The sequence below is a fragment of the Anticarsia gemmatalis genome, chromosome 7, assembly GCF_050436995.1.
Source record: "Anticarsia gemmatalis isolate Benzon Research Colony breed Stoneville strain chromosome 7, ilAntGemm2 primary, whole genome shotgun sequence".
NCBI classification, from domain to species: Eukaryota; Metazoa; Arthropoda; class Insecta; order Lepidoptera; family Erebidae; genus Anticarsia; species Anticarsia gemmatalis.
The window spans coordinates 1872765-1892490 of NC_134751.1; the positions used below are offsets into that span (position 1 = coordinate 1872765).

Genomic DNA, 19726 nt, shown 5'->3' on the forward strand with positions numbered 1-19726 from the left:
GGCGTTAATGTTCAAACCCCTGAGATGAATTTATTTTTGTGATTAAACAAGGAAACTTGGAAATGTTACGGTTGATATAAAATCTCTAGAGTACAATATTTTTAGAAAGATTACTCCTCGTTGTTGATTGCGACTGTTCTACCTTAAACTGCGACAGGGCGAACTAACAGTTGCCTGAATTCAGTAAAATTTTGGTCCTCCTTATATAAACTTTCAGTTCTTCGTAATTGGTCAGAGAGGAAAAAGGTTCTCCATCACTCTGATCAAGTATGTTTTGGGCCTTTAGATGGTTTGATTCGGTTGATACTTTACTTCACCGAGCTATACCGAGGTAGTTTATTTCGAGAACCATACACACTTTACAATAAATATTGCTAGGTGATTTTTTTAAATAATTCTTATCCTAAAATACAGAGATGCCATGAGATTCATTTTACTACCGTAGTAAATTAAATAATTATATTAATTTATTTACTTTAAACTGCTTTGTCACTATAGTTTGTAACGCTTCTGCTAATTAATATTCATACCGCCGGGGGATTCCTTACAGCTCCGGCTACGTGTTGTATTGAAATCTGCTCTGCGTAATAAACCGGAGTTTGGAACTGTTACTACGTCAATAGGTATGACTAACAAAATAGTTGTATTAGGTATCAAGCATTTTTGTCAACTTACTTATTATGAACTCAGTTTATAGTTGTGTTGTCAAAAAATATAGGTAATAGGCCTTAGGCCATGCCAAAGGCTTAAGCCTTTAGGGTGGCATGAACTATGATAATATCAGATTAATCATGATGATGAATAATTTATAATAGTATTACGGATTTCATAGATATTTTAACAATCACCATTATCCAATTTATACAAAACCTCAGTCATTGATACACTACCTAAACCTTTTTTCGCTCTTATTGCCTATTGTAGTGAACCCAAGAACAAAAAGGCGTGCAGTGGAATTACTTCATACTCCTTTACGTTTCTCTGGTCTAATACAAACATGCATAGTCAATAGTCATACATACATACATAAAGTCACCGAAAAACACCTATTTTCCTAAAACGATAGGAAGAGACCAAAGATCGCCACTTGATACGATCCCTACAAACTTCCCTTACCTCCTTCACATCCATAATGGCCATGCAGGTCCGCTGATTACGAACATTACGCACCTCACCAGTCGCCTAGAGTCATAGACATAGTTTCTAATAAACAAACGGAAATACAACATTTTGTCACAGGTATATCAAGTAAAGAGTAATTAATTTTGATAGAAGATAAATGGTACCTCCTTAATCCTTTGTTTAACAGTTTAATGCATACGGGACCGTAACGGCCTCGAGTTTATCCGGTGTCTATAATGCTGTCGGTGGGCACCGGGTACTTGTGTATAAGCCCGACGCTTACTGGCGACGTGGACAAGGGATTTTTAGGTCACGAATTACTTAATAGTAAGACAATAAAGTTAATAATATTATAAAACAATGAACACAGCTATAACGCTTATAAAAAAATGCAAAAGTCATGCATTTGTGCATTCTTTGAGTTGCTACGGAATGCCAAAGAAATCTTCAGGACCCTGAGACCATTTCCCGTGTTTAAGTGCTCATAATACATTTTCTGTTTTCTATGCTCATGTTCATTTCACGGTATTTTAAGAAGGTTGCGGTGTACCTTAGGTAATTGTACCGATAGAGACAGTGTTTATTTTTAACCGATTTTCGGCCAAGCATTATAATGAAACCACCCAAGAAAACTCAAGAATCAATTTTCTCATACACTATCGACGACACACAGGCAGGCAAACGTCTAACATTATCTAGGGATGCCAAAACATGTCCCGGCATGCTACCAATGCGCGCTAGCCCTTATTCTAATGAGAAAATAATTTGTCAAAACAAAACGACACGTGTAACGCAATGTTTTGTTGTAGGCAAATGTATGTGTAATAATTGTGTCAGTGTTACGACATAGCAATTGTTAAGAATCGTTCTCTCACCGCTGTGACGAAATATGTCAGGTTTGTTGAATGAAAATATTTGTATGAATCATTGCTGGTGTTTCTAAGACTCTGTGTTACTATGGAAGTAAGTAATGGTTGTGTTATCACAGATACATAGTAGATATAAAATTTTTCAGCCTTGTCTACAGTAAGTAATTTGTATTACATTGTATTGTATTAATTTGTATTACATTCTAAACTCAAGCAGGGAATTAGTAGAACGACTTTATATTTTTTTTGCTTTTAACTAAAAACATAAACAGCACTCATGAGACTAGGTCACTGATCAGATTTGAGTAATAAAATAAAATATTGCACAAAAAAATTTTTTTAAGTATCAAGCAGTTGCTTTATCGAGAGAACCAACCATAGAAAATTACCTCAGAAGTTAAGAATATTTAATCTTCAGTTGTGGACATTTATACCGTACACAACCCAGAAATAGTAACAAACTTCTGCAAAAAATCTTCATCCGCAACAATACAACGATTACCCTCAAAAACCCGACCGCAGCATCATTGCTTAACCACGCACATCAATGACATAACAGCTCTTTCAAACCCCATCAACTTTCATGCCGACAAACATCTTACGTCACCGTTTAACCTGAACGAGCTAAAAAGAAAGTTGTTGAAAGTCAATTATGAAACTCGGTTCAAGTGATAAACATTGTGTTTTAGTGAAGATTTCAACATTTCAGGATTCGTTGAGACATTTTTGTTTATCGTGTAAGTACGAAAACAATTGGCCATCCGCGATTTTGTGCACGTGAACGTCCTTCCGTGTTCACAATATTTTTTACTGCTTTTTCACCCTATACATATATATGTCTGTTTTTATAATTTATAGCCTTGCTCAGTAAATAGACTATCTCTACAGAAAAATATTTTTTGACTCGTACCATTATTTTACCTATCCGAAGAAAGCAGTACTTGACTGTTATTAACATCAACCGTTATCTTTTCAGTGTCTTTTGCAGCTGATTGTACGGTCTTCAGGACATTAAATTATATTGAACATATACGAATGATGTTTAACACCTAGCTAAAACGTTTCTACTAAACATACATTTTAAATAAATAATATATTCTCAGATTTCTTAGAAATAGAACGAAGCCTTGCTACAGTTGTCGCAATACAAATCCCCTTTTCGTATTCTTAGAGCATCCTTTGACATGACGTAATCGGTGATAATCCCCAAACATCATCTTTCAAAGGAAACATAATATGTCCTAAATATCTCAGTTAATAGGATTTTATTTTGTTTAAAATTGTCTCTTAAAACACAAGTACAGGTATTTTTCTTTTTTATATCTATTTCTGTCCAACCGCTGAGTAAAGGTCTATTGATTTCCAGTCATATTTGTCGTTTGCTGCATCCCCATTATTCTCCATCCATCTAGGAAAGACTGTAACTTAGTCTAAGCTAATACTTCCGCAATAATTTATGCTTTGAATTGTTTTTATTTAAATCCAGTGAACTTAATAATAATTATGCTTTAAATTCGCAAGAACTCTAAGTAATAACTTTGAGATTAGATTAACCATTAACTAAAAAAGAATTGCCCAAAACTTAATTCTGAATATCTTCGAATAGATATTTAGTTCACTTTATCTATATTTTGCATTAGTCTACTGTCAGTATTTTGGCGAGTAAAGGCTTAAACATTAGATTATAATTGTAACTCGTTGAATATTTATCTAAAAACAGTGTCACGGCCGTCACGCAGTTGCCCCACGACAATGGGTTCACACTTCACGCACTGTCGTCGCAGACATAATGGCTACGGTTCACAAACATTGGGATTAGCAGGTGGTTTATACTTTCTTTTGATATAATACAATTAATTTTATATGTCCACTTGCTTTGGTGGCTAGGTACTCTAACAACATCTAAGAATTGCTCGCGGGGACTTTTACAAACATATAAACAACGGCCACAGTACAACCAGACCCAACGTTTGTGGACCGCACAAATGATGAACTGATGAAATTTACTTTACTCGTACGACAAGAACGTTAACAAACATTGGTAAACACTGATGATAAATTGGGACATTCTTACTCATTCACGGGTACTCCAAGTAGCAGTATAATTCTCTGATATATATATAATAAGTCATAAATGTACATGGTTGAAAGCATTGATCGACTTTGACAAACCCATGACTCTCAGGTCACTTATTCATCCGTAAATTAAGGTCGTAACAATCAGTATCACTGTTTGCTAGCCGACGAATAGGTATGTAAAAATAATACGAAAAGTCTGCTATAATTATATCTATAATCAGTAAGACACTAAAAATGCATATAATATATTTGGGATGACTCCGCTCTTTGGGTGTGTATCTAAATTATTTAAAAAAACTTCGGATTCGATCACCGGTATCGAAGGAAATAATATATATTGACCAGTTAAAAAAGGGCTTCTACCAATTTATAATTGAATAAATTACACTAATCAATTTACAGTAAATACCTGCACCATTTGCATCACAATAAAATATTATTCTCTCTAAATTTCACTTTAACTATAACGTAATAAAGATTTTCTAGCTCAATAATTGAATTCAATTTGAAAGAACGCCTGCAGTGAATAAAATAGCATCGATAACTTTTTACTTTTTGTTATTTATAGCTATTCATTATTTGGCAGGCGCTAAATAATTTAACTAAAAAAGGCTTCTGATAAAAGTATTGTTTTAAAGTTAATAAATTGACGAATATTGAATTAAAATATAACGTTATTTCAAAAACACTAAGAAAACTTGTTACTTTAATATTACAATACAAATACACGTGGAGGGGATTAATTACTATGTTCATATTGTTTTATACGTTTCAGTTCTTAAAATTAATATTGTTGCAAACATTTAATGCAGGTATAAAGTCGTTGGTTTGTAAGTCCTTACGGGAAACAAATGTTTTGCTGTGGAGCTTTAACAAACAAAGAAAACTCATTATTTCGAGTGTTTCGACGTAATTATTCGTAGAAAGATGTTTTAAGTAATTTTAAGCAGTTACTAGAAAATGCAATAGCAATATCAAGTATAATATTGTTCTTATGTTTTAAATTACCGCTCTTCACATTATTTAATTTTGTAGATAAAAAATTGCATAGAGTGTAATATAAATAAGCAATAAATTTTCTTGAAAAATGTATATAAAGTAAGCCAATAGTCCAATGATTTATTTGAAACTGATTTTTTTGCACTTGATTAAATAAAAAGATAACATTTTAATTCCAGAAAAAGTACCTACAAAATTATATTGGATTTACAGTAGGTAGGTCCGAAACTGGACTAGGCCTGTATCTTGGGTACCTGAAAACCTAATACCAATAAATAAAGAGCTTAACAATATTTGAAGTAAATAAAAGACTAATAATGACAAATCGTTTTATTTCTTTTAACGATACTCTTCTTTGTGTTGGAACAAAAATATACTACTTAATATAATTTTGCGCATTTGAACGTCAAACAGTTAAGGCTTCTGTGACGCGTCTGAGCTGATACCCTTAGCACTAAAGCGTTATGATATAATATAATATTTACAATATCTTGCAACAATGGACAGAGCGGAAAAATCTTATTTTTCCATATATATTTTACATATTTACCAACCAAATTTTATTTAAAGGTACGTGTTTTGATAAATATTATTATTTTGTTTTGAAATCTTCATTACCGTACCGGATATGTCTTCTTGAAAAATATTTGTAATGAAAATAATAATATATGGAGAAAAAAATACGGTCGAATTAAGAATCACCTCCTTTTTTGAAGTCGGTTAAAATATGGGTTTCTGACAGTTATTATTTTCGAAATAAAAGCACTTTTCCAAATGTAATAACTGCAATAATTTATGTTCTTTCAAAACTTTTTTCAATATAACACTTTTACTAAAGATTGATGAAGTTTATTTCATTGCGAAAAAATATTCGTATTTTCTAAATTAAATTGTTTATCAAAGACTCGTGTTTACTTACAATAAAGATAAAAATATTCTACACGCATTTCATATTTTAAACAGTCTATGAATACAAAATAATTTTACAAAACTAACTAATATAAGCGAGTAATATTTATAATTATCGTTTAAAACTTAAAATACAAATAAAAATGTACTGTACCACCCTTAATTACTAAAAATATTTATTAGGGATTGCGTTTTGACCTTTTTATATAAAAAAACAATTAATCTAATTATAAGCAACTAGATTTTGCTCTCAACTTTGTATAAAAGAATTGAATGCTCTGGTCAGACCCATAACTTAACTTGAATTGCAAGATATAAACAAACACTTTGTAAAATTAAATAATTGGTATTAATGCAGTTCATTAATATTTCTTTGTGAAAAATGAAAATTCATTCCGCAGTTTTTTTGTTTTTAAAGCAACGTAAAATACTTATACGTAGGAAACTTTCGCGTTTAGAAGTAATGAAAAAGATATCGATTTATCAAAAAGGACAAAACATATTATCCAACATTCGTTTCATAAATACATTGTATTGTATTACCTATATAGTGTACCTATCCCTTACATTCTATATCAACGAAATAATAAAACTCTCATAATATTTAAGCTATCACAATGATTTAAAGCTGATGATGACTGCGACAATATTATACATGACGCTGATGACTCATAAGCACCTTATATTTATATTTTGTTGTTTTAAAATCACATAGATATGTTTAATTTAAAATTTGATATAGGTACCGCCAAAAAATATCAATTTAGATCCATCATAAGAACGATTTTGGAGTCTGCTTTGAAATAAATGCAGAATGCGACGAGGAGGGCTTCGCTTGCCCTATTAATAAGACAGTCAACGGAGTCTTCTGCGCTAGGTCTACGTTAAGTTTGATTTTTAAAGCACCTGATGATACCATATACCTGATCATACAAAAAGCAATGTCAAGGAAATGTGTGCGTAGTCCCAAAACATTTTTGCTACAACACGGTAGTAAGTAATAATTCATTACCCAATATTGATCGAACTTAAAATGAAGTATGCCATAGGCAACAGTGTGTTTAACATCATGATACTAGAAGAGTATAGAGTACTTTACTTTCTTTAAATTCCATCTTACAAAGATGATGTAACAAGGAAACCGATACAGGTAAATTAATTTACATCACCTGGTTGTATTTATTTGTACGCCACGGTATGTACCGTAGCATGTAAACCAAATAATGCTGAAGGAAACCACAAGAATGAAACCTGAAGGCCATTAATCTTCCTTTTGCAGATGAAAAGAAAGCAAAGAGCTATTTATATTATTGATGATAGGCCAAAGTCCTTATGTATCGGCGTATTTTTTGGTGTTTTGTGCATCAAGATATTTTTAACAATATGGATGGAACGGTTCGTAATACGTATAGTTGTAGAACTAAACGCGCACTAATGACTTTTGTCACTGTGTCTGTTTCGATGCTATTATCAAGTCTATGGAGCGTCACACTATTGTCCAGTCGTAGTATGCAGGTCTCTACTCACGGTCGGAACATGATACTCGTGCTCATCATACTAATATTTGTCCCGGGTGGATTCGAAGCCATCACATGGAGCTACGGTTATTGCGGCGAAGTGACCACGTTAACCACTGTGCCAAACATATCCATAGACTTGATCTTCTTCTTCTGTCGTGTACACGACTCATCTTAATGTTTACCTACTGCACAATTTTGGACTCATGGCCTAATCCGTTTGGGAGGAGACTTACCCAGAAGTATTGCCCAGTCTTGATAAGAGTGATGAAACAGTCAACGGTAATAACAGCCACCAGCGCGCGGTTAGCTTTTTAGGCACATTTGAACACGTCTGCAATTTAAATAGTTCTAAAAATCTATACAATAATGAACATCTAAAAGTTGTACAAATCGTAAATTGTTCGCAATCTGATTTGACTTTAAAACAACAATTTGTAACAAACGCTCTAACTGATACCTAGAGCACCTTAAGTCTATAACAGTAAAACTACAAGTTTCAAAATGTATCATACATAAATAAATATAATCATATTATCACCGTTTTAATTCAAAAAATAATATACAGTGAAAATCTCTTAAACTTATAAAATATTAAAATCTCTACAATTTAGAACTGCTTTGTGCATTTTTTGTACATTTTCATTATTTTCTCGATGACTTTTAGAAATGTCGAATTTTCTTGAAGCTCCTACTTTTAAGTCTATATCTATTATAAAAACTCCACCATTGTTTTTGTTAGATATACTGAAAAATTGTGTAATTTACCGAACAATAAGCCGCCATATTGTATTCATTTACAATCTTTCTTTTCATTACGGTAACATTTGTTCAGGAACCCATAGAAATAATAAATTCGGTCCCGAGTAACGTTTGAATGTTATATTTTTTATTCTCAAATTTTTATTCGCTCCTGATTAGATATGTATGAAATACATTTACAGTACATACAATTCAAACATCGAAACTTTGTATTTGATCAAAATTTCTCCTTTCTTCGATTTCCTTACAAGTCTGTTAGCTTAAACAAACATTTAAAGAGCCCGTATCCAATTCAGTAATTATCCAAAGTACATTTTATTTACTCGAGACGACCCGCATTAAGGCTCTGACTTTTCCCATAATCCTTTAAATAAATACCAACAGAACACTCTAAGCCTTTCGATACCATTGACTTGATGTCAATGGGTTTAGGCTGCTACAGAGAAGCTCACTAAATCTAATTGTTATGAAGAAGTCTTAGTCTTCAAGAGAAGGACGGGCCAGTACATTGTGACAAAGAGGAGGAATAAAGCTGGGAACACCACACGTGATAGTTTGTCGATTTCTCGCCATAGGACCCGTTCTTGACCAGTGTCGGCGTCTAGCCAGGCTACCTGTGAGAAGAAAAGTCCGGTAAGCAAGTATTATTTTATCAACATTTTATTCCGTTAGAAAATAATCTTCTTAATATGTTTACAGATTTTGTTTTACTTATAGAAGACACAAATAAATCGAATTTTACAGTCTTAGAACATTGTAAATCATCTGTGTATTTGTGAAGTATTTATGACTAACAAGTTATTTAACTTAATGACCCTATTTTTTTCTTGTCATAAAATTCATGTTACAATTTGATAATAATCTGGGCGTGCGAAAACATGAACATAATATATTATAACATATTTCGTTACGATTTCTTAAATAACAATACAAATGCATTGCACCTGTTCCAGAGTAAATTATCTGTATATTATTCATTACTAAGAATAAGAGTAGTACATAACAGCTCCCGAGAGCACAGTAAACACAGCGCTTAAACTAAAGTACCCACTCATTAAGCATTCAGTTTCAAAAAAGACATAAAGTAACCCACGCAATCCTTTAAATTATTCCTCTACGCGGTATTTAATTGCGAAATGCTTCTGCAAACTAATTATATTATTATAGGCATCAAGTCTAATCCCTGAAGAGGGTAGGTAATTTAATTTAGCTAGGTTCATAATAGGCATTAGGCAATTGGGCTGTTAAATATTCAGTTTGAGGATAATTTGAATGTAGTTAAAAGGAAATAAATTATGATAAAGATAAATGGAGCCTGATACAAAAATCCTGAAAGTGGACCAGGTCAAAAGCAAAATAATTAAAAGTTGGCCTTTTTGGCAATTTTACGTCCGATCAGGATAAAATCAGGATCAGGGTACTTCTCTGAAAATAGATTGATATTGTTGCACCGTCTGCAATTAAGCAGCGTTAAAGAAAAAACACGATTCTTGATGATTTAATTCTACCCCTGAAAACTCTACGTTCATTTCTTGCCCTAAAACATTTCCTCAATTCAACCTCCACTAGGCTGGTGGGATGTTTAGCATCCCATTTTAGGCCGTTATCGTTCTTTTCAGAAACACAAATTCCGTTTTAATGATATTAAGACTAACCACCTAGAGTCAAAATTCCATCAAAACAATTTTGCCTTCAAAGGGCATAAACCTTTTGCATTATAAACATCTGTATAGAAATTACCTGCAGTATACTTTGCCTTCTCTCAACGCCGACTAAATGCGCAGTAGTATGAGTGGCGCCAGGAGCTGGATGCACTGCTGGAGTCGCAGCTGGCGGTGACGTAGGCGACGTGAGGTCCACCTTACGGCACCTCACTCCACTGCCCTCCCACGCCGCGAGGGTACCACACGATCCCTTCTCTCCGTTCAGCCGCTGCCAAAGATAACGCAACATCTTTGTCTCAATAATCTTGGTGACAATTTGAGCTGGTTGATTTGATTGGGCTATATGAAGTTTGAAGTAATGTATCAGTTATTGTAAGCATATGAAATGAAAGATATAAAATAATATTGATCTAAGAAACTGACGAAATCAACATAGAAGAGACCCTTTATTTTTCGTTCTTCGTCATGCTTCTAGAGCCATTTAATCTATTTAAAATAGCTAACAGCACTAAATATTCAAATAATTACTGTCAAAAAACAAAATTGTACTTCTTTACATCAAAGTTTTTAAAGTACAAACTAAGTGCTAATTAATTTAAAAGATGAATCACCTACTAATTTTCGAATCCATATAATCCATTTAGCCTTTAAATTAAATATTTTAAATTAACGAAGCAAGATAAGTTTTCGCGAAGTTTAAAAATAAATCAAAGCACCTGATTTATTTAAGAATTAAAAGATAAAAACTAGAATACCTTAAGAGAATTTTAAGAGACTAATTAAATCTTACCATTAGTTGCAAAAAGACATAACATTAAATCAAAATAAAATGACATAAGCCCTTTTTGAGTTGAAGAAGCAAACACAATAGCAAATATATCGAACAATCAAATATTACATGAAGAAAATATTTACCACCGGAATAATCCTTGGCATGGATTCCTGTGCCTTAGTTTTGTTCATTTGGTACTGTTTATCCAAAACTTTTACAACGACGAACTCTCCGAGAGCTGCGAATACAAACATCATGCAGCCAGCCATCCACAAGTCTAGTGCCTGAAAGAAAAAAAAACAGAATTAGATTTATAATAAGTAAGAACAGAAGAATTATACCGGCGACTAAGGTTAAACCAAAAGCTACCATATAAATAATGAGACAATTAATTATTTTAGGGTTACATAAAAGGTGGTCTCAGTTCAAATCAGTGAATTTGTATATCGCCGTGACTACTTTGCTAATAAAAATAGCAAAATATTTCAACAATTTTGTCAAATAATTACAATTAACGTACTATTTTTACTTAAGGATAGTCTGAAATTAAGATCGTCTTAATAACTTATTCTATTTTAGGCAAAATTAATGATGTCAACGAGAATACTCAGACTAAAGTGGGCAGAGAGAAATTAAATCCAATTAGCAACAAGGCACAGAATAACCTGAATCCGAGGAAGACAAAACATCAAGTCAGAATAATGTGACTTAAGACCTTCTTCTATTGGATAAATCAAACACTTTATCTATTAGCTCTTCTTGAAAGTTCAAACACGAAATTATTTACACTCTTCAAATTAAAAGGACTGAAGAAGATGGCTGATGATTTCATTATAATGTGCTGATGATGATCGATGATAGCTTCAATATAAAACAACTTATTACCTTTACGTAAGCGACGGGAGGAATATCAGCTCTTAATCCAGTGAACATGGTCACAAGTGTCAACATGCAGGTCACTAATAAGGTGACTCTACCAGGTATCGCGTCCAGATCTAGCCAGAAGCTGAACCAGGACAGCATGACAACGAGGGAAGAAGGAGCGAAGGTCTGAATCAAGTGGTGGCCGATTTGGCGCTCAAATCTGAAGTATACTACTAGTCTTGAGTAGTTACCTGTAATGCAGAATTTTATGTTAAAGTTTTGGATAAAGAAAAATTTAAAAACCGATGTTTTGAAAAAAATTATCTTTTTTATTTTAAAAGACCACTTTCGCACTGAAATTGGTCTTGTACAGTGTGGACTTTTACAAACATACAATATATTAGTGAATCGTACAAATTATTGTTCCGTGTGGGAACCGAACCTACGACCTCCTGATGCGCCAGTCGCCACGGAGGCAGTTGGATTTGATTGTTTTTATTGATTGCCAAAAAAAAATACGCTGAATAATAATAAAGCCATGTTAAGGCAACCATAAGTATCTAAGTTAGTAACAAGGAATGTGGACACAAATCTCTCAAACCAATTAATTCTTACATTAGCAATTTCTGTATTCCTAACAGAAATTGTGGAACCTTTCCGCCATCGAAAATATTGCTGTCATTAGGAACAGCAAATTAAATTCCTCTCCACAGTAACTTTTGCTATGATTTATTATGTATAAATAGCTTTGTACGAAAAGGCAATTAAGATAGGAAATCTTGAAGGAAGTTTCATGATAGAAATACTTTTTATCACGATTTTCGACGAATGACAGATTAAACTTGTTGAAAATTAGACGCTTGAACGCCTCTAAAAGGTTAATTTATACCAAATTTATTATATCATTCAGGTAAAAAATAGACGTTTTTAAATTAACGCGAGGTCTCTCGAAGTTATTAAGTAATTTGTTTTTTTTAATTTGGACCTAATCGTATATTAAAGGGACCTTCATATTAAAATAGGTCTTTCAGGTGGGATAAAACCTTATTTCATGAATTCAGAATTAATTATAATTTTACTTGTTAGGCACGACTGTGTGGAGTTTATGTATGCCGTTTGGGAATTAGTCTGTTACCGTATAATTATTTGGTCCGCGAGATTTACATTTCAAATATTATTTTGTGCCAGTATATTATAATTTATATTTTTAGGATTTGGCATGATTTGGCTTATTCTTGCAAGAAAATAATACACGATAAAAAACTTTTAAAATATTACTATTTATTGACAAATACATATGTACAGTCTAATTCCCCAATAGTTCTTCCAAGCACGCTTATTACCAGTACAGAGTACTAATGAGCAGAGTTTTAAACTCCAAGTCTTTCCCAAAACTTACCATCTTTATCTATCATGTAACCATTGGTTTCTTCCAGGCGTAGTGGTTCTCCAATATGGTATTGCAGCAACTTCAGTTCAGGATTAATGGTCACACCAGCTTCGCTCCAGCGAAAACGCACTTTTTGGTTGCTGTATGAAACTGTAAAACGAATGCAAGTTTTAACCACAATTCCTTTTAAGAGAAATTTTATCTTATTGAGAAATATTGCTTCAGAAATTTAAAATTTGACGCATCGGTCTAGATGACTAAAAGCTAGAAAAGTTGAACTACGGTAAATATAATTATATCAATATCATAAAAAGCCTCGCTAATAGGTACATTTTGTCTTTCCAGCACTTACTGGGAGACTTCATTATCAGTAACTTTCTGAACTACTATTCGCAAACTTAACATAAATACTTTAAGACAGCCCGAAATTATTCGGCATAAAAAATGTAAAAAGATAGTTTTAAATATACTAACAGCTTTCAATATAAATAGGACACGACTGTATGTCCATGGGGTAGAGCTGGAACTCCATCTGACAGGCGATGATAGCGTGCATCCTTGCGGAGTACCTAACAGTCTGGTTCCTGTACAGCGTCACTGAAGAAAACTTGTGGGTCAGCTCGGCAATTTCTGGAAAAGGTAGGGGAACGAACTTTAGACCGCAAGTACGAGTAATAAAAAATATGTATTATGTGTTAAGTCTTCGGTTTTTGTAGTGCACAATATACACACAATGTGCTGAAATTATTACAACTTTTGTTAAAGTATTTATTTATTTGACATTTTTTTAAGCCGAGGTGTTTAAGTACTATTTTATATTGAAGTCAATAACAATTGAAATACTTGTTGTAGTTCAGTAACATGCGACAAAAGTTAGAAGAGGAGAAAAAGATCCGGCTTTTTTACGTAAAAATGAAAAAAAAACAGAAATCAACATTAAGAAGAAGCAGCCAAAACAGTAAACATACCCAAATCAAATACAAAATTCTTACGATACAGGAAAATGAAAGGTGACACCTTTATTTCTGCGGACAAAGACCTTTCACGAACCCGCGGTACTCTCCTAACTTGAAGATATTCGGTACTCCCGCCCTTAGAAACCTTTATTGATACTATCGATATTCCAAAGTTCAATGAACTGACCACTTCAAATGATTATCCCATTGAAATGAATAAGTGCAATGAATCGTGTAGTTAGACAGTTTTGACGAGCATAATCGCTTTTGATGTTGGGAACTTCCTCAAAGGAATGGAAGACACCAATTTGCATGGATCAGTTGGTTATTTCATTATTGTAATTTAGAATAAACCGCTAAGTCAGGAATTCATTTAGAGCTCTTTAAAGCTACAAAGAGAGTACTTTATAAAACGGCGGCGAAATTAAGACGGTCGTCTAAAGAATAGTACAAGATTGAATAATTAAATTCTCAAATAACTTGTTAACAAATTCAATACATTTTGGGTCATTTTAAATAAGCTAAAACATTTGGAAATTTATATCCAGCTTTCTAATTTTTCATTAACTAAGCTTACCTTCATTGCAATTAAATATAAAAATGTTACTGCATTATTCTAGGCAAATCTCATATTGTTTGAATTCTTTCCAACATTATAATGAGTCATAAAATTGCCGAGTCCTATTTATTTCCATTTTAAATGTGTTTGCTGCTCGAACAGATTGCAGCACTGAATCGTATGAAAATTATTTCAATATTCCTACTAAATGGTACTCAAACATTATAATCTACATTCGCACAAACGTTTATTTCATTAGCAAATTCATAAATATCAATTAACAAAATTCATAATGCGTCTCTAAAATACGATTGCACAAATTTAAACTGCGTGCATTGAACTAGTCTATACGTTATTTTATATTGTTTGTACGTGACAAGCTTATAATTCAGTGATTATTTGTGCTTCAAGTGTTCACCAAAAGCTTTTATAATGCGTGGCATTTGTGGCTAACATACCAATTCAAATCAAACCATTCAAGTACTCAATTCAATTCAAAAATGAATAGTTTGTAAACAATAGTGATGTGTTTTTACAATATTTCGTAGTATTTTTCTTAAAAAATAATGTTTTATTGCGAGACAAATGTTTAAATTAAAAATTTCGGGCCTTGAAGTAAATGTTGTAGATTCAGTTACGTTCGAAATAATGAAATTTTTAGTTTGTTTCTAGAGAAGGTTTTTTAATCAAATTGAATGTTGCAGTTTCAACATTAATGATTCGAAAATACTTTATTTGAGTTTATTTGTAATTCTCAGTTGCGTGTTAATGACTGGGAGCTAATCTATTGTTCACTCAACTGGAACACATTTGAGAGCGTAATGCAGTTGAAACTTTTAAATAAAATGCTGCACGAATTAATGATTTATGAGAAAGTAATGGGCATTATTGAACAGAGAATAATGTTTCAAGGTGTTAAGATTTATGACTTTCGAAGCTTGGGAAAATGTATTAAGTATGTGTATTTTAAAATGTATAAAAACAGTTTAAGGTAAGCGGGTAAAAGAAGGAAAAACGTGCAAATTATTGAAAATGTAAGGTATTTTTTACGCGGCAATTACGAAACATTTTTATGAACAATGTTATGAAACAATTTGCACGAAATTTGTCCAAATTATTTGAACATTTCTCGAGTTTTTTAACCCTTTTTAGGGTTCACGGCCAAAGAACCGTGAACGCTGAAAAAGGTGAATAAACTGACATAAAAAATCGCAAAAAACGTGTATTTATTGTGCTTTTAATATTTTAGGAAGTAAAAATTTAAGTGGTTTAAAAGGTTTGGTAGCTTTGTACAGTATTTATTTAGAATAGTTTTATTTATTTATCTATATTTTTACAAAGCTACTTTGCAAGTGGGGTTTCAGTGGGTGAAGGCAAGCATTTATATATTGCGATGTGAAATGGAAGCCCGCTGTACATTAGTTTATAGTAAACTTATTGATACGATTAAACCTTTCTCTTTATTTGGAATTGCTTAGGATTATAATGACCTTATAATATGTAGTTCACAAGTATGTGTCTTAAATAATATATAGGCACGCCTCGTCCTGATTACGCCGGGGTAACCTTAACAAATTATACAATAAAACCTTCCTTGGGAGTCATTCTAGTTATTGGTAATTAATTTTGAGTTTATTGTTTCAAATCTCCTTGCCGCGGCGGCATTATTTTATTATCAGGACTGAAAGTGATAGATAATATATATTTTCTGCTGAATAAGTCTAACTAAGCTCTTTTCGGAAGTGTTGCTTAGTATTCATCATAATTGATGTTTTTATATAATCAATAATTCATTTATATTGTAGCAGATGTTATTTAACGTTCTTTCCTTTTTATAGAACCTTTATTTAGTGTACGTAAATGTTCACTATTTCGTTTTAGTTTATACTAGCTGACCCGCGCAACTTCGCTTGCGTCACCGAAGAGATAATGGGTCATAATTTTCCCCGTTTTTGTAACATTTTTCGTTGCTACTCCGCTCCTAATGGCCGTAGCGTGATGATATATAGCCTATAGCCTTCCTCGATAAATGGCCTATCTAACACCGAAATAATTCAGTCAAATCGGACCAGTAGTTCCTGAGATTAGCGCGTTCAAACAAACAAACAAACAAACTCTTCAGCTTTATAATATTAGTATAGATATAGATTCTGATATGCTGTAAAATTACTTTCGTTCTTTCCTAGAAATATATCCGAATCCATGTTGTCGATATTTCGTAGAACGGCCTACGGTGTCTGAAGGACGTATTTGTTTTACTAGTCTAGATTTCATGCGAACAATAGGTATTGACTCACAATTTTAGACCTATATAATTAACGTGTCAACTACTAAATATTTGACCATAATATTATAATTGCGTAGAAGTGTGGGAAACAAGGAAACATGAGCGTTAGATTTATTTCAAACCCATTTTTTCTTGTGTGTTTCGATGTAAAATACAATTCCTAAAATCAGCATTATTTCATTATTTCTCGTAAGTCAACTCTCAATTTTGTTAGGTAAAACTAAATGACGGATTCTTTTTAGTTTTAAAATAAAACGGCAGATTTTAGGTAAAACACCCCTTCCTTTCCTACTTTTCGTACAATATTAGCGCAAAACTGAGTCATAGTTTTTAAGTCCCCGAAGGCTTTCAACTTTACCTAAAGTCTATTGACAACAACTTGGGCCGACATTTTACTTGATTTTCGAAGGCAAAACTTCTAATAACCTTCGTAAAATAGTCTAGTAGATGAAAATTTATAGTCATTGAATTTATGTCGAGCGAGCACAGCTTGGTGCTTCAAATTTTATGTTATTACTTCTGTCTGACACGAATACTAAATGTTTGGGCTAAAACGCCGCCAGGAAAATATCTGTTAGTACTAGCTTGTTTAATAGAAGTGAATTATTTGTTGCTTGTTGCTTGCTGAATATTCATTTGTAATATTCGCATTTACAAGATTAAATCTCAAACCTTCAAAATTGAAAACATTTTTCTGAGTACTTTAAAAACCTAACTGTTATCCGAAATGTCAAACACATGTCATGATATTTATACATCTTGTTCTTTATGCTTTTACTCTAGAGTAGCTTTTCAAGTCTTATTACAATATACATACATATATTATCACTGGATTGATATTCTCCAGACCCTCCCTAAGAAACTGAATACATTTTAGAAGATAATCGTTTTATATTGTATGTTTACATATATATGTTACTGTAAAAGCCCGAACGGTGGTAAATCCTAAGATTTTCCGGTATAACCTAAGATTTACCAACTCGCAATGGTAAAAGTCCGAACAATTCTTTTATTTCGAACTTTTACCTATATTCACTTGATGATATCGAGATGTCGCCGGAGCCCCGCTTCGCGGGGCTCCTCCTTCTGGGTGGTTAAAAAAAAATAACTACGAACGACATGGCATAAAAATAGCGACATGGGTAGGTTCTAACCTAACCTACCCATGTCGCTATGCCCAAAACTCCTTCTTTATAACTATGTCACAGTATATAATTATACCGTGAAATAGTTATGAACATAGTTATGAAGGAGGATTTTTTTATATATCGTAACATAGTTTTTAAACTCTGGCTTGTTCGGACTTTTACCATTGAGAGTTGGTAAATCTTAGGTTTTACCGGAAAATCTTAGGATTTACCACAGTTCGGGCTTTTACAGTAACATATATATACATAAAACCACGCCTTTTTCCCATATCGGTAGGCAGCGACCAAATAATATTTTGGTCCAATTAATATATTTAGTAGATATTATGTACAGCGGGCTTATGTGATAATAGGAGCATTGATTATTACCGGGCGATCGAGGACGGTAATGCATCGCTCCCCCTAAAAAGCAAAACTTAGTTAGATTTATTATATTTGATAATACATTAAACATCGCTTTTTATAGCCCAGGTGAACACTTGAGTATATAAGAAATAGGATAAGAAAGATAAACATGCATACAATTTAAAGAAGTAAGAAATATAATTTAAATTTAAGAATATAAACAGTTTTAGTACATAAAATAGAATTGTTATTTATTTCCTGAAAAGAGAAAAGAAAAGTAACCAAAATCCTATCATAAATATTTCGTCAAATGATATTCTTTATATAACGTTCATATAAAAATAGATAGACTGAAAAAACAAAACCCAGATTGCACCTTAAACTACATAAAATGTTTGTCCACGAACGCTCCAACAAAGACAAAGCTGAAAAAAATAATAAAAGTATCAAAATTCGCAGTTTTCTCACCTGTAACTTTCGAGTTCAAGAAGTAAGGGTCTGGATGCCACAGGTTGTCAAAGAATTCTGGCGGCAGAGTTACGTGGTCATCTCCTTCCTCGAATATGTCTTCGGGTAACTGTAACCGGCTCTCACTCCATGTCTGTCTAATGAACATGTCGACTCTGGAAATTGAACAATTTTTACTATAAAAACTGGTGGTAAATTCTCAGTCAAATACTTACATAAATTCTATAGTCAAATAGTCTACAAATATAAAATCATACTTTTTACGCATAGGGCTAGTAGCCTAGCCCTATGGCTAGGCAGAGACTAATGACATTTTGTTTGACAAGCTGCATGGATGTAAATGAAGCAAGGGAAGTTTATAAGGGTATAGTTTGTTTTTTTGTTTAAACACCTTGCTCTTTCTTCTCAGAATAAGAAACTCCGGGTAAGAAGTTTAAAGGCTATTTTAATTTAATTCTCATTTTATTTAAAATATCAAACAACAAAATATTCGATTTGATTTGCAGCGATTTAACGATTGTTTGAATGTAAGTTATTTTTATTTATTAATATGCAGCACGAAGAAAAATTTAGCCGCACCTACTTTTAACCTGATAAACTTTATACAATCATTGGGTTAGCAACTGACTAATAATGTAGTGTAAAACAAGCAATCATTACTCCCGGCTTCCAGTTTAGTTTTATCGGAAACCTTAGTAACAGATAATAATTAGGTTTCGTATAGACTTGGGAGATAGTTTAACTTGAAACCATACTATTAAGGCATCTTAGTAAACAAGGTCGATGAACCTGTAGGAAGTAAAATAAAATAACTTGTTTACTATATACTGTATTATTATAATACATGCTAGTTTTGCAAAACATAATAATCTTATGTTAAAAGGCACGATTAATTTTAAAAGTTTTTCCCGATTGAAGTTTCAGCTTGCTACGCCGCTACCATTGCGTCGGGAGGTCGTGGGCTCTATTCCCAAATGGAACAATAAAATTATTTTTGCGATCCACAAATAATTGTT

The 19726-nt window shown here is 32.7% G+C and overlaps 1 protein-coding gene across 2 annotated transcripts in view; it reads right to left on the minus strand.

The window, feature by feature from the left end:
* Positions 1 to 5396: 5396 nt before the first annotated feature.
* Positions 5397 to 19726, minus strand: part of alka (glycine receptor subunit alpha alkaliphile) — a 56613-nt gene continuing 42283 nt past the window's right edge. Inside the window, exons 5-11 of one of the 2 annotated variants that reach the window (XM_076116469.1) lie at positions 18711 to 18865; positions 13422 to 13577; positions 12957 to 13097; positions 11579 to 11808; positions 10837 to 10977; positions 9998 to 10189; positions 5397 to 8871 (exon numbers count right to left, since the gene is read on the minus strand). In XM_076116469.1, coding sequence (XP_075972584.1) covers positions 8722 to 8871; positions 9998 to 10189; positions 10837 to 10977; positions 11579 to 11808; positions 12957 to 13097; positions 13422 to 13577; positions 18711 to 18865 — 1165 coding nt within the window. In that variant the 3' untranslated portion in view covers positions 5397 to 8721. Of the gene's footprint in view, positions 8872 to 9997; positions 10211 to 10836; positions 10978 to 11578; positions 11809 to 12956; positions 13098 to 13421; positions 13578 to 18710; positions 18866 to 19726 lie in introns of both variants that reach the window. The other variant, XM_076116468.1, reaches the window with a different exon arrangement.